Genomic DNA, 16,703 nt, shown 5'->3' on the forward strand with positions numbered 1-16,703 from the left:
CAACTTCCATACCCCGTTGTACAGCAAAGAGCATACAAGCCAAACCTGGTAAAACAGGCCCAAAGGGCAGTAAAGCGCATTGAACAGAACTTATCCAAATACGTTTAGTCTTTAAGCAGGCACACACAGAGGGCCCATGCATCTGGTTATTTTAAAATGAATAATTATTTAAAATTGCTATAATTATTTCTCAAATCTTCCTCAGGCATTACATTTTCAGAAAATAATACAATGAAAAAAACTGATTTATTGTGTTAATTAATGTATTTGTTTCAACTTATTTATGCATCTAGAAAAAAATTGGGTGATGCCTTTTCCAACAGTGGGTGCTGCAGCACCCTCAGCACCCTCAGCACCCCTACTTCCCACGGCCATGGGGAGGGAGAGGCCAGAAGGGTCTTGAGCCAATCAAAAGGCTCAGGACGCCACCTCATAAATCTTATCTTACCACTTTAGTTTGGGTTTTTTTTCTTCTATATTATATTAGATGCAGTCTACATATACAGATGTCGAACTTCCTTGTTTGTTAGAAATAAATAAACGATAACCAAATCGAGCCTGACCTAGTGGATACACTGATGACAAAAATGGAGGAAACACGTGTGCAGAAGGAAGATTGAGAAGAGGGCTGCCTGGGCGAGCAACGACAATAATGTAAGTAATAGACGTCTGCGTAAAAGCAATCCAAATGCGTCATGTGGTGTGCGCTTCGGGCTAAAAGCATGGCTTCGTTGGGCCATCTACTTTATGTCGCTTTGGCACACAGCTGCAGTATTCTGTAAACCCACAGATACCATTTAGTGACCATGAGTTGTATTTTAATTGTAGAAGTTGCTTGCTTAACCTAGTAGTCGAAGCTGGTTTGAGAGTGGTGATATTACTTGTCATATTGTTTGTAGTCACTGGGGATCTTCAACACCAGAGTATCTGATCCAAACCTTACTGTATATATTACCTTACAGTATTATGTTTTTTTTTTTTTGTATTGCTGAAGGGACTGTATGTATGCAATCTTTTTTAAAATATCACTAGATGTAGGCTAGACAACCTCTTTCAACAACATAAAAAAAATCCATCCGTCTTCAGTATTATCTCTAGTCTGAGCATTCATCATCTTCTCGTAAGACTACACTGGTCATTTGCTTTCTAGTATTGAGCTGTGAAATATGAGAGGAGCTTAAGTGTCAGGCTCTACAGCATCAGCCTTGGTCTGTGTCTTCAGTGGATTGAGTTTTGAGAGTTAAAACAAGCATGGACACAAAGCTGGGGAGTTAGTGCAAACATTTCTTAATTATCAATTTGTACAATTATGAGCAAAAATGTTCAACTGATGAGGGATTTTGATCAAATGTAATGTACATATAGTCTAATTTAATATACCAGCCACTTTAAATATGAATACACCCTGTGTTCATGTTGTTATTGTGGATGTGATGTTTGGAGGTAACCCTCAAATTGTCTCTTGCATTGCTTCGGATTACCTTAAACTCTTGTTCTCCTATCTCCAAGTACACTTATTATCTCATTCAAATGTTTTATTTAGAAAGATGCAACATGGCCTGCTTTTATCTTAGCGCATCGCTGAACTTCCACCTCTATTTTCCTTTTGTTGTGAATTTCTGTTTATTCTTTTATCTGCCTGCAAAGAAGGCAGTGTAGACTAAGAATGTTTTCAAGAGCATATTCTGTGCTTTTATTTTGTCCTGATGCTTTTTTATGAACACAATCTTAATTTTCTTATGTAGTCAAGTCATGTATGCAGTCAAATATAATTTGTAAGGGATAATGCATGGTCAATGGGTGGATATGTAAATGAAAAATCCTTCAGGGTGAGAAGACAAGACCCCCCCACAGCTTTCCGTCAAGGCCATTTATCATTAATTATCCTGTTTATTAGCCAGCTACCGACCAAAGTCATAAACAATTAGACACTAAATATTGAATCAAAGACGATTTGATAATTATGTACTGATAAAAAATGAGACCCTCTGGACCCACAGTTGGTAGCGCTACCATGGCTGCGGATTATAGTCTGCTGTCTTCCAGCACAAACAAACATCAAGCTAAACATTTCAACAGTCAAGTTAGTGTATCCTAGGTAAAATGGGTCTCCCAGGGATAGGTTTTTGTTGCCCAACTGAACAGAAACATTCTCACACTCTGCACCCTTAGATGTTTCTATAACTATAACTGAGTTTGGAACTTTGATTGACTCTTGCATAACAACCTCCATGGTTTCAAGTTTCAAGTCAATGCAGTATATATGTTTGTTAATTTCCAACCCAGCTCCTGGCTAGCTCGCCACTTTTTGTAACACGTATGAAATTATATTAGAATTAAGACGTGTTTCATATGACTTAGTACGAGGCTAGAGGTCCGGCTCGGGAGCTTTGTGGGAAATTAATAAACACAAACACGAGTCACGTTTAAACAGCTGTATTGAAATGTAAGAATAATTTAACAGAAAATCACTTGGTACTTAAAGGAGCATAACGTCAGAAAAATAAATGCACCAATATGAACTTAATTTTTCACTTTGTAATAAAAATAAAAGAAACAAAAAAAAAAGCTAGCTCAAGAAAGTTGAGCTATATCGAAAAATCACATGGTTCACAATCACCACCAGGATCAATAGCACAAAAATTCCACAATCCCAGCGAGAATTCACACTAGGCTCATCATGCATGAATATCAACAGGTATCATTCACTAATGTTATCAAAAGTTCAAGAGTTCAAAGTCTTTTCCACTAATGGTTTTGCCTCAGTTTCAACAAGCAGAAGTAAATGTGCCTGACTCTTTTTCTACGGACTGATTTGATATGACGTGTGTGATCTGGCTGTCTCTGGTGTGGCTCTTTTTGTTCAGACTTAATTACCATTGCCAAGGGGTTGCCATTGGGTTTTGACCAATCAGAATAAAATATTTAACACAGCCTGGTGTTTACCAAGAAAGCTGGATAATGAACTAGTTTACAACATGAAAGTATTTTAGAACCGTCAAACATATAATTGATGGAATGGATTAAAATGAAGTCCATGTAGCATCCACTTGTAATATGAAATATAATCATTGAACTTTAGTTACTCTGTAAGCCAGCTGCCAACAGATTCCAAAAAATCTGGTGTCCCATGAGGATTGTTTTATCTCACAAGATTGAACCCCCTTCCTTCCCCTGTTACCTAATGGTGCTTGGGCTGTTTTTTATTTTTTCATTTAACGTTTTATTGATTTATTTATTTTGGGAGCCACTCTGACAGAAATTATCTGATATGATCAAAAAAGCATTGGGAAGCCTCGGCTCCTGCAGAATTAATCACAGCGGTGGAAGAGTTTGTTTTTTTTTCCTTTTTTTCTTTTGATTGCCTTTGTCCTCGTCTCTGGTGTAATCAAAGGGTCATGCCTTGCTGTTCACAGCCTGAGACACAGCATTAAATGAGGATGTTGTGCCCTGGCTCTTTCACTCACAATAACACTCTTTCAATGTCAGCTGCTGGACACATAATTGTGATGATTACAGCCTTTTATTTTGTATTTTTCCAAGACCTCTGATAGTAAGACCTTTTTCATTGTTAAATGCTTGGATATGTCCAAATACTTTGGACATCCCTCACATGGAGGAGTGTAGTGCTGCAAGAGCTGGTATCTCCAAGTAATGGTCTGAAAGTTTCTGTCTTACAGGATAACAATAAAATTGAACAGCCTAGTGTGGAGAAACAGATCATTTTAGGAATAAAGCTAGTCATTTGGTATCATCTGGATCAGAGTCTCCTGGTAAGGGTAGGTTAGGCTAAAGCTAACTAAAAAGACTGCAAGAAATACTTGTAACTCATGGGAAATAAATAGGCCTTCAGCCATAGAAAATTGGTCTTTTTCAAAATTGGGACACTTCCGTCTCTGATTTCTTTTTTACATCAATTGAGAAGCCTTCAAGCCAGTTTAGGCAGACAACTTAAACTGCACAGCCACACTCCCTCATCATCTACTCTGCTGGCTGAAATATACATCCAAAGCCCCCTTTGATACTGCCGGGCCTGTGCAAGCTTTCAGGGCTGCCTTGCTCATTAGCTGATGTAACACTACACTATCTCCACTGCTCGTGTTGCTTTTTCATAAGAAAGCTTAGCCCGTATGAGTCCAATTGTGTAACTGCAGGGTGGCTTTGTGGAGGAAATAATTGCACCTTGTGGAAGAATAATTGTGTTTTTTATGTCACTCCTCTTTGTTGCTTCTGCTGGTTCTTGAACTCTTATTTGTTGATCTTTCCATTAGCACTTAACCTCAAATATTGAAGCCAGTTTGAAGACATGTTTTAATGTCAAATTGTTTTCTGCAGCAAATAATCTCCTGCCAACATGCATCATTGCCTTGGCTGTGTTGAGATGTTTATGTGCTTATCTACACTGCTGACTGTGCTACCTACAGTACTTCTGCTCCTGGTGATAAGTTCATATATGCCTGCTACTCATCTTTGCTTTTATGCTGCTGGCTGTATATGCTAGCTGCACAAACAGCCAATTCAGTATAAGATCCACACCAACAAGCTTCTCCTCTCCAACCTGTAATGTAAAAAAACAAACAAACAAACACACACACACTCGTATGTTTGGGATGATAGCAGCCCCACACATTGGTAAAGACAGATTGACTGACATTCCTATGACGGATACATCTCCAGGGAGACTCCCCTGCATCCTGTCATCAATCCATTTTCCATACATGCTTATCATAGCTGGTCCTGCTCCTTGCCTAGCGTGTTCTCGCCAAAAGATAACATTGAGTATAACCTGCACATGTCACAAGTCGATAGCAAAGGATTCAAAATATGCAGGTAAAAACATGAACCAAAGAAAACCGTGACTCAAATTCACCTGAAAAAAGTCATGGGCATATGAAATGGATACAGTTGTCAAAAATTCTGTCAATATACCAATTTTCAGCCATCTTGTATTATTTTCCAGGTCACAGAGTGGAATTTGCAGCTTTTGACTCCCTTTATTTGATGTTGTGATGTCTTTCCAATGTTTTTGTTTTGTTTTGCCTCTTGGCATTGGCAAATATTTCTGCAGATGCACTCAGTGATGGGAGCCGCTCTTCATTGTGGGCTGACCTTGCTATGTTAGATTAAAATCGAAGACCTGTCAAATTCACACAAACATGCAGTTTGGGTTGAGAATGGGATGGAGGAGATGGTTTGATAGGTAACCTTGCACTGCTGAGAACCTGGCACATTTTCATTAGGGCTTTAACACAAGAAAGGATGCTTTTAAAAGATGTCTGCATACTTAAACATTTCCAGGCACTGTAATATTCAAGAAATGTTGAGGGTAAACTTAAAGCTACAGATTGAATGAATTAAATCAAGACATAAAAAAGAGATAAATGATATCGCTGGCTTGTGCAGGAATGTTAGCATTTAGATCAAAATCCTCTCTTTATACTTGTCAGTTTTTATAGAAGTGCCATGCACAACCAGAAACATGGTCAGGTAAGCAGTTATATAAGATTTATAGAGATATTTTCATTTTTAAAATTTTTATTCCACATCATTAAATTCACCATATGTTCATGCACTCCCAATGGGACTGAGGCTGATAGATCTCAATAGCGCTGCAGATCATCCTGGGCAGGATGGAGGAGGAGATATTAAGCTAATGATGGCAATCATAATTGTAATGGTCTCACTGTTGTAAAGTGTTAGCAAAGGTTCAATATTCTATTACTTCTGACCTCTATCGCTCTCCTGTTTCCTCACTTCTCCCTCCTGTTGTTGTCCTCTGTACCTATGTAGAGGCATGGATACATGTTTGAGTAATGAACTTATGCATCCATATATGTGAATGGTGGGTTGATGTGTAATCATACACACCCTGGGTGACCTGTCTTACTAATCCAGCCATTAAGCAGAGTTATGGTGACCATATGGCAGCATACTGGTCCTTGTTGGATGCAGGAACAATGGAAAAGAGCAGTGTTTCAAGTTTATCATTATCAGAAAGAGAGAAAGTGTCTCACAAATGCAGCAGCGCCTTGATCACAAAGTTGCCGTTAAAGGGGTCAGCAGTGTGCCGATCGCTAGACTTGTGTCCTGATCATAGACTATATAAATAATGGATGTAGCATCCGTGACGTCACCTATCTGTTTCTGAAGTGCTGTTTTGAAGCCAATGGTGGGTGCCATATTAGAAATGCTGAACTCAACCTAACTGCTGTCGAGCTAGTGTGACGTAAAGAGGCGGGCTTTGAGCCTCCTAGCCAACAGCTACAGTGTTCCCGCCTGTCAATCAAGTCAGCTGTGTCTCTCCATAATGGAAAACTAATAATCTAAATATCTTTGAAATTGCCGCGTTAGAAAAAAATTCACCCCATTACAGTGTGTGCTGATCGAGAGAGCTATCCAGACTACACTCGTTTTTTTTTGTACCAGGCCGTAAACATTTTTATTCCAGTTGTAAAGATCAGCTTTTTTGAATTTGCGTGTATGTGGTTTCAGGTACTTCTGGAGCCAGCCTCAAGTGGACACTCGAAAAACTGCAGTTTTTAACACTTCTGCATTAGCTTCAATTTTCGTGGCTGGAGGTTACCACTTGTTCCTGATTCCCTTAGTGGTCCCTCGTCCATAACTTCAATGAAAGATGGAAGAGAAAAGCGTTACTTGATTTACATCAATATTCTAAAGACAAAAATGTATACATTTTGAGCAGTAAATGTACATGTAATGCAAGACTACTGGCGTTCTGTTTGAAATGCATCATGAGAGTGGTACATGGGGATACTGGCGTGACAGTCTGATAGTGGCCATCCACTTTCAAGCATCACCTGCCATTAAGAAGTAATTTATACTGTTTTTTTTTTATGATCAGATAATCATAGAAAGGGCAATCTCACGTTAAAGATTTTTTTTTTTTTTATTAATAAATTGCTAATTAAATTCAATACAACATCACCTGTTCATTTACAGTTAAGGGGGTTTGGGGGTTTCCTCTCCCACACAGAATTTTGAACTATAAGATTCACACAAACAGTGGTGGAAACAAGTTTTTGGACACCCTTAAAATGTTACACAATCTCAAAAATGTTCATGAAATATTTGTGGAAAAAGCATGTTTCAAGCATTAGACAGACACAAGCAAATACAAATAATGTTTTTTTTGTTTATTGTTTACAGGAAAAAGTAACAAAACTAAATTCTTGACAGTTTCAATATGTCAGTTCTCAACATTGTTGGTACCAAAGTCAACAAATAACAGAGAATGTGTTCAAGACTGAACAAAAAACAAATAAACCTGGCTGTGACTGTACTAAAAGAAATTGCACTTGAAGACCTAAGAGTGATTCTCATTGCAATATTTCACAAATGCATGGGGTGTCCAAAAACTTTTTTTCCACCACTGTAGTTTGAGGGTTCATTTTCTAGCCTTATTAAAATTAGAAAGATTTGTATTTGGTTGGTTCACCATAGACTTGGCCCTCAGAGAATTGAGACTTCACTTGGACTCGTGACCAGAGACTTGAGACTTCATTTGGACTTGCAAAAAGTGACTTGCGCCCGACTTTGATTGCTTTCTGAAGTGCTATTTTTGATTACATGAATCAATAGGTCTTGTACCTCTCCTCACACTTCACTTAAAATATTCAAAATCTCCATTGTATTAACCCCTTTTCTAATTATGCTATTCATATTTGACATTTTTCTGCAAAAGCAACATATAAACATTCAGTAATTAGCTCTCTGTTCAGTAGTTTTCACCGTTAGTGGTGAAGTCCAACAGTGCGTGGCTGAATTCAAATTGCCTTCATGTGCTGAAAGGATTCACAGGAACCAACACAGCATGTAATTTAACATCACTGATTACAGCCTCAGTGTTTATTGTCACTCTCTTTACATGAGAGCCATATTAAGTGTCTGTTAATGCACATGCTAGATTTTCTACTGCTGTTGCTTCACTTTAACCACATACAACTGCAATGGCTCTTAACTTATTGTGAAGCAGCCATAGGAAATGCATTACATTTGTCACAGCAGTGAGGACTAACCACAGCTATTCATCAGACCCAAATATACCAAAATAAGAAAACAGGAGTTATTTTAGATTTTGTATCAAAAATATTGTTGAGATTAGTGAGAGAGAAAAAACATCTACTTTGAGCCGTAAGATTAAGTGGCCTCCAATTCCTCAGAAAGGAAACTACCTCTACTGCTGATTGTTATTATGTGGACAAAATCAAACTATTTGATTATGTTTACAAATTTAATTGACTTAATGATAACGATAAGGTTTCCTTTTTGTTGTTCTATGAACCAGTTAACAATTTTCCAATGTGACACATTGGTTGTTTGTTAAAACGTAAATTAAAATTAAGAATTACAAACTAGTCCAAAGGTAAGAAAACAATCAAAATTGAGCACAATGAATTCAACACAGCAAAACACAGGATCACAGTCTACAGGTGAACAACGTCAGTAGGTTTGCATAGTGGCTAAAGTTCGCAGAGCCAGCACCACCAGTCTTTGGATCTCCATGCAGGTTAATGTTCACATGTCTGTGCTGGTTATTCATTGTTCTGGTTGGTTATATAAAATACTGGCAAACCATGGTGCACTGCAAGACGCCATCAGTCATGTGTACCTGTTTACATTCAAGTAGTAGAGCATTATGGTAGAAGCCATTACCAAGCTACAGCTCTGGCTGATGATGGGCGGCAGTGCTACAACATATTACCAGTATTATGGGCCTATAGTATGAAATATGAATAATGCATTTGACAGACTAGTCATTTTGCTAAACACAACTACCTAACCTTGTTCGAGCTAATGTGAAGTAAAGAGGCAGACCTTTAGCCTTTTTGCCAACAGCTACAGGGAGCCCGCCTGTCAATCAAGTCAGACATGCCCTAATTTTGGCAAAAGCTGTAAGTTTAATATCTTAAAAACACAGTTATGAAATTATTAAATCCCAGTACAGTGTGTGCCAATATATAAAATAGCTATTCAGACCCAAACTGTTTTTTGAACCAGGCTGTAAACATGTTAATTATTGCTCATTATGATGGGTGTGTATGTGGTTTCTGGTGTTTCTGCATTCAGCCTCAAGTGGCAATCAATGAACTGCAGTTTTTAGCAATTCCGCATGAGCTTCATATTTTAAGACTTGAGATTTATCAGAGAATGTAATACTAGTAATTACTTAAAACATTTGTTATTGCCCTGATACTGGAGCGACACTTTGTAACAGCCATAATGTAAGAATGAAAGTAGTATTAGGAAGAGAAAAAATCTATAGGACTTGTAGGATTAAACCTCATTTCTATCGTCAAAAGACCATCATGTGTGAGCAAACCAAACCAAAACCAGCTGTGTGTTTCCTGGCTCCTTCATAATGTCACCAAGGGGATCCAGTGATATTTGTCTCAAGTGTTCAAGTGCTAAACTACAGCTGAAAAGTAAATTAATATTCAGCTTACTTTTGACAGGTAGAGAGAAAAAAAGAGCTCTGATGGGATGCCCATGTTGCTGCATGTGTGTTGGATGTGTGTGCAAGCCAATTTCATACTAATGCTGTAGCCCTGGGCACTTGATAAGCTGATGGTATATCAGGGCTGTGTTGCTGTAAATTTGTTGTGGAGTCTTTCTTCTCTCATGTGGTAAACACTTAATGCAGGTTTAAGAGACATTCATTAGCCCATGACAGCGCATGACAGACTTTCCTGAGGGACATCTTATTTGTACTCTTAAATTTCATGTTTAATTCATCATCAGGCTGGAGGCATTTCACAGCAGCAGCACTGTCAACAGAATACAGTGACTATAAACAGACAAATTGGATGCAAAATGGATTCTGTTATGTTCCTGAGAGTAATACAGAAATAAAGAAGCAAACGCATCCAAATGTTTGCTTTTATAAAGTGCACAAAAACTTCATGTGTCAGAAGACTTATGATTTATGAAGCCTTCACAGTGTTGGTCCAGTATAGTTCATGACAGCTGGCAAAGCCATTAATCATGTGATGTGTATCTTTCACTTCCCAAGGGGCTGATCTACTGTCATTGATCATTTTCATGTCAACAGTTCCGGACGCAAGACACAGCCCGGAGATATTAAACTTTAAATAAAGATGATGGGGACATTTCCTAACACAGCTTAGTGGGACTGACTATTGTGTCTATTGGCTAGACCATCATGTACTGTAACTACACAGGCCATTTAAGCTGAGTCACCTTACCTGCAAGTTTATTACATGACTGGTCAATCTCAGTTGGTAGAGGTAATCCCTTCTTGGATTAACCTGGATGTTCATTGATGTAGTAAATATAAAAAGGCATCAGTTTGTACTTTTATCCTAATTAAAGATGTGGGCTCTGAACTAGGCAGATCAGATGAAGGTGACTCTTTGGAACACATCACATTTGTAATAATCTTATCCTCAGATGACTAGGGTTAGCATTGAGAAAAGCTATGTCAGATAAAAATACAATGTAATAGCAATATTAACTGTAGATGTGTATCTTTCTCGATGCGGGCAAAGGAACAGTTTTCTGCTGTGCTAGTTGCACCACAACCATTTTTCCAAATAAATGATATAAATTACATAAGGATACTTGACAGCTAATATAAGTGTAATCTCACAGAATTAATCATCCCTTCAATTGGACAAAAATGAATAAAAAAGCCTTTGCCCTCCACAGCAGGATGATTTTGTATAATGATCAAAAAACAAATTACACCGTCAAACAGTGTTTGGCAATAACACCTACAATTAAAAAAAGAGCATGACAGTAATACATTCACTGTTTTCAGCAAAGAATAGTTTCACAGAGAGTCAGCAGTGGTCTGTGTATTGAAATGAACACCACACCAACATTACAACGGAGCTCAACAAGTTATTCATATTTTTATTATTGTAGGCCTGAAATGCCGCTTATCTGTTGTCTCCAAGTTGAAGTGCAGCCACCTTCCACTATCGGGGCTGAAGCTTCCATTGATAGCCATGATGCTATAATGCTCTTCGAACTGGATGTAAACAAGCATAGATGACAGATAGCATCTCGTAGCACAACGTGGTTTTGCTGTATTTTGCTGTAGAAAATGGAGATAAAGTTGTATGTAGGTTGTGTCTGATATATAACCACTGGACCAGAGCAATGCGTAACCAGCCAAGGCATGTGGGCATGTGAACCTTAACATGAATGAGGACCAAATGCTGTTGGCTAGCTCTAGCTTCACTTTTGGGGAGCTGTTGTCATCCATTTCTCTTTTTACAGTGTGATGCATAATGCCACTCCAGACTGGAACTGTATCCTGACTATGATATCTACAAAGGAACAAGTTTACATCACTGGCTGTTCCTGCCCTCATATAACTTAGTACTGCTCCTGTGGCCTAGCAACCTCAAAAGCTGCCAGCTGTGTGATTGAGTTGAAACCGATAGCTTACATTTAAAGTGTATTACTCGGCCACTTGAGCGCTTCCCACCTCCTTTGAGTCGGGCCTCGCAGGATGCATCTTTTGCATCCTTTATAGCCTGGGCAAAGTAGGATGTATTCGTTGGACATCTTTGAAGGAGCCCTCAATATGGGACAGCCTCTGATGTGCCACTACGCCGCAGTTGATCTTGAAATGCGCCCTTTAAAGGCTGCAGCCCGTGAATTGAGCAGCTGTAATCCCTGTTTGCTGTGTTGACTAGTCTGGAATGTGTCAATCTTTGTGTTTTGAACTCCTGAAAGCTCAAAGCTTATCAGAAGTTTCAGTGGAGAGGCAAAATTATTCTCTTGTGAATTTTTTTTCACTTTTTTTTTCTCCAAAAAATGTCCTGCTTGTTTGCTTTTTGAAAGTACTTGCAAATAATCCACATTTTTGCAAATTTTTGCTTTTTTTGAGCATTACCTTTTATAGGGCCCTATGATTTCCGCCTTCACGCAATCACAGAATTGACCAATAAAAACGGAATCTACTGTTAAATGCAGAATGTCGCAGAAATTGACTTAATGTGACTGAAATGCTGTCATCATTGTTTTTTTCGCAGACTTAGCCGGTGTTTCTGATGGCCGCTTCGACATGTTGTGTATGTCGGGAGGGGGCGAGTGAGTGTTTGTGATGAGATGCATGGATCGTGCCACGAATGAGCGGTCCCCAGAAACATTTCCCCAGACAAACATTCCTTCTCCTCGTGATGTCACTGGGCAGTGGGAAACCAAAATGGAGAGAGATGGTACCTCACACGGACTAGCTTTTCCTACTATTAGAATACTTGTCCTAAGGCAATCACTTATGATGAGCTGAAATGGACAAAACAACTGAAATAGACTTGTGTTTACATTCAGTTATTTCTTTTACTTGTAACCATGTAAAATTATAAGCACTTTGTACTTATAGCACTTTTTGGTACATTATGTTACACCATTATGTTTTGACTTAAAATACTGGCCAAAGTTGTGTAATGATGTGTTGCATCAATACATTTAAGGATTTTTGCATTAGATTAATGGACATTTTATGCACTGACACAAAAAGCACACACTATATGGTGGTAAAATAAGTGTAAAGGGTAAAAAAAATGAATTTCAAAAAATTAAAATGTAAAAAACGGAATTTGAAAAAAAATTAAACTGATTTCATAGGGCCCTACCTTTACATATCTGCATTCATTTTATACATATGCAGATGATACAGAAGAAACCGCTAAGATATCTGAAAAGCCACTCATAATAATGCTTACTCCAAACATGAGCTTTAATTAAGTCATCTTTAGAGTCACTCTTTTAAATTCTATTTTGCTGTGTTCACAGACTGCTAATGGGTGTCCTCCCCCTAAAAAACAGGTAATTGTAAAGCCTGACAGTGATTGAGCTGAACATTTGGAGTGCTCAAAGTGTCGCCGCAGACTGCTGCACAACGCCTCGCCACCCTGGTAAAGTTCAAAGAATATCAATAACTCCAAGAAACATGGTAATCAGGTTTCACACTGTACACAGGCTGCGGCCAATTTTCTGAGGAGATTGTGAGTAAAGCCTGTAGCGCTCAGTGGCAATACAGTTTTAATCACTGTGTCACAGACTAGAGGCCAGCTTTAAGAGCAAAGTCAGACATGATGAATGATGGCCGAGTCTCTGCACAACTGTTGGAGTCGGCAGGAACGCTATGATGCTGCAATGGAAAAGGCTGATTAGTGGCATGTGGGGGGATGATTAATTGATGCAAACACATTTCAATTTAACGGCTCTTTGATCAATTATTAATGAACAGATCCCCCCTCCCATCCCCTAGCTCCTTCTTTTATTATGTACAACTTCAATTAACAGGCACTCTGCTTTGACCTATTGCTGCCCTCTCTCACCAAACAGACACGCTGGAACTCTGCAAGCAAATATGTCTCAATGAGCAAAAACCTCATGCATAATCATATGTGTGAGAGTAATTCAGCCTCATGTGTGAACGTCTTTGAGAGGACTTAAGAATTAATAAGACTGACTGTAAATGAAGTCTTCGGAACATATATATTCTCAGAGAGAAGGAGAGCGGCTGAGTGCTGTTCAGTTTCGACCCTGAGCCCTTTCCAATGAAGCTGTGACTTTCTCCTGAAATAACAAAGAGCTTGATTCCTAATTTCAGGACAGTTATTTCTCACATTCTTGCTGAAGCTGTAAATTGGAGCACAGATTTCTCAGAGGACCTTTAGGTGAGAGAGTGCTCATGAATGTGCTGCTGGTACGTTGGAAATTGTGCTCCCTCAAGGCATCACTGCCTTCATTCTTGTAATCTTGCTTGTCTTGCAGACTGGTGGAAAAAAAGCAAATTAAACAAAAAGAGTCTTTGTAGGGTTGTCTCTGGGCCCTACTGTTAAAATGCTTCCAGTACAGTAAGGCTTGTATCTCTGGTTCTGTGGTTCTGCTACCTGGGTAGTCATGGGAAATATTTGATACTTGCACACAAGAAAATGGGAGCAACGTGCAATTGTTGTTGCAGTTTTAAGCTGTCTTGATGTCCTTCACCATGGAGGTCAAATCGCATTCAAAAATGAGAGGCTTTCAATCAATCAATTGCATTGATGCAACAGCTAGGATTATTACAGTTAAGATCAATTGATTGTGCATCATAAATGAATTATGATTGCATTTATACCAAAAGGCACAGAGATACTCTGCTACAATTTCACACGGAGAAAACGTTTCCTGGGAATCATACTGCTAAAGACTATGGCTGTTTTTGCAGATCAAGAACGGTGCATAGCCCGTAGTACTTTGAAACCCATTTTAGTGAAAGGGCAAATGACGCCTTTCATATCATTTTATTGCTGTCATCTTTCCTTTTACTGGTATGTTTACTCTGAGGGAAATGCTCTCTACCCCCTTCACCCTCCCTGCTATAAATAATTCATTAAGGAGCCAGTGCTAACAAGGGTATAAAGAAAAATATATGTATTGCTAGTGATCTGGGAGAGAAGCCAAAGGATATGTCAGACACAATTATGGGGAAAAGGGAGAATAATTCCTCCCTTGTACCGTACTGGCCCCCACTTGTCCCTTTGGCTCTGTTCTCTGCTCGTCTGGCTGCCGTGGATGGGTGCATTAAGACACACACAGGTGGACTGATAGGGGTTGAAAGTGACCCTCTGCTCTCAACACTGGCACAGAGCTGCAGAGCATCAGGCTAAGCCACTTTGACTCTCCCAGCTCTCTTAATTGCTCAGTGAACCTGGCTGCAGCATTGAGTGGCCCGACTTACTGGTCCCCAGAGAGTGTATTACGAGTGCTCTGTCCAACTAATCGCCTCCTTTGTCCCCCATCATCCCCACACAGTTTGTCCACACGAACAGTGACAGGCTTTTCGTGATGATACTCCCAGCACCACCTCATTCTGCTGCTCCCCAAGTCCCTGATCACTATCTTATTTCCCCCATACATCATCACATGTAGATATAACAGAAGGCAGCTGATAAAAGAAAATTTGTTTTCTCTTTCTTGAACAGTAAGAATATTCAGCGAGGATTTCTTGTGCACACACTCAGGAGGGCTTCACTCTAACATTCAGTTTTGCATTTATTTTACATTTTTCCCCCTTAGAAAAAAGCTCCCATTAACACTCAAGGACTAAGATAAATTAGATTTATTAAGATGGCTGTTGGTCAAAGTGCTCCAACTAAATTTGAAGAAGGTTCTTCTAAAAGGTGCACTACACATTCATTTTGGTTCTGTAAATGTACTTGTGGTGCAGAGACAATCATGCCCTGCATGTTCTGGGTCATCTATGTGAAAGCAGAGGATGCAATAAATCAAAGAAAATAGCATTATCTTGAGGTGCATGGTTTGTTGACAGTCAACAAAAGCTGATGCGTTAATTAGTCCGTGACACATCAAAGAGTTCATTAGTCGCTGTTGGCATCATCATACCTGTTTTCATGCTGTGTGTGGACTAGGGATGCAAATTGCAAAGTATTATCCGTGATCGGTCTTTGGAAATGTCAACGATCAATTATCGATTAATCATTTAAAAAAAGCATAAACGTTTTCCATGTCAAAACGATGCCAAAAACACGCTGAATATCAACATGTGGAGCAGGCTTATAATCTCTGCGGACACAGTCATAAAAGTGAAGGCTCAGACTACAACATGTGGATTTACTGCAACTCGTTTTTATTGAGAAAGATTGGATTGAAATCCAAGATGGCGCCACGGACGGTCGCCCTGGTACTGCGCTCTCGTACTTGTTGCGTTTTTCTCTTTTCTGCAGTCCAAATCTGGAGACTTGCAGTCCAAATCTGGAGACTGCAGTCCAAATCTGGAGACTCTTTTCATAAACTGCAAACCCTTCTATTCGCCGCGGGAGTTCTCCTCCTTTATTCTGGTCGGCGTCTACATCCCACCTCAGGCCTGCGTAACGGAGGCGTTACAGCACCTGGCTGACCAGATTACAGACGCGGAGAAAAAACATCCTGACTCTCTGCTCATCATTCTCGGGGATTTTAACAGAGCAAATTTAACCCACGAACTACCTAAATACAGACAGCATATTAAGTGTCCCACCAGGGAGTCTAACACTCTGGACCACTGCTACACAGTAATAAAGGACTCATATCGCTCTGTCCCCCGTGCAGCTTTAGGACTATCTGATCACTGTCTGATTCATCTCATCCCGACCTACAGGCAGAAGTTAAAAACGGCTAAGCCTGTAGTTAGGACTGTGAAGAAGTGGACGGAGGAGTCAAAGCAGGAGTTACAAGCCTGCTTTGATTGCACTGATTGGAGTGTTTTTGAAGCTGCATCAGGAAACCTCAATGAACTCACTGACACTGTGACTTCATACATCAGCTTCTGTGAGGACATGTGTGTGCAGACCAGGACCTTCCGCACATACAACAACAACAAGCCCTGGTTCACACCTCAACTGAGGAAGCTGCGTCAGGCCAAAGAAGAGGCCTACAGGAGTGGGGACCGGGACCTGTTCAAGCAGGCCAGAAACAAACTGACGAGGGAAATCAAGGTAGCTAAGAGGAGCTACACTGAGAAGTTAAAACAGAGCTTCTCTGCCAACGACCCCTCAGAAGTTTGGAGAGGCCTGCGTGAAGTTACAAGCTACAGGAGACCCTCCCCCCACCCTGAAGGTAACAAAAGACTAGCTGACGACCTGAACAGCTTCTACTGCAGGTTTTCACACCCCACACCCGAACACTCTGATTTACCTGGCCCCCCCACAAGCCCCTCCCCA

General features: G+C 39.7%; 1 protein-coding gene across 2 annotated transcripts in view; it reads left to right on the forward strand.

Moving 5' to 3' along the window:
* Positions 1 to 387: 387 nt before the first annotated feature.
* LOC117826163 (aquaporin-4-like) overlaps positions 388 to 16,703 on the forward strand; it is a 90,746-nt gene continuing 74,430 nt past the window's right edge. The window contains exon 1 of one of the 2 annotated variants that reach the window (XM_034702043.1): positions 388 to 654. Coding sequence is in view for 1 of the 2 variants with exons in the window: in XM_034702045.1 (XP_034557936.1) it covers positions 653 to 654 (2 nt within the window). In the remaining variant the exon portion in view is untranslated. The remainder of the gene's footprint in view (positions 655 to 16,703) is intronic. The other variant, XM_034702045.1, reaches the window with a different exon arrangement.

The sequence above is a fragment of the Notolabrus celidotus genome, chromosome 15 (genome assembly GCF_009762535.1).
Source record: "Notolabrus celidotus isolate fNotCel1 chromosome 15, fNotCel1.pri, whole genome shotgun sequence".
Taxonomy (NCBI): Eukaryota; Metazoa; Chordata; class Actinopteri; order Labriformes; family Labridae; genus Notolabrus; species Notolabrus celidotus.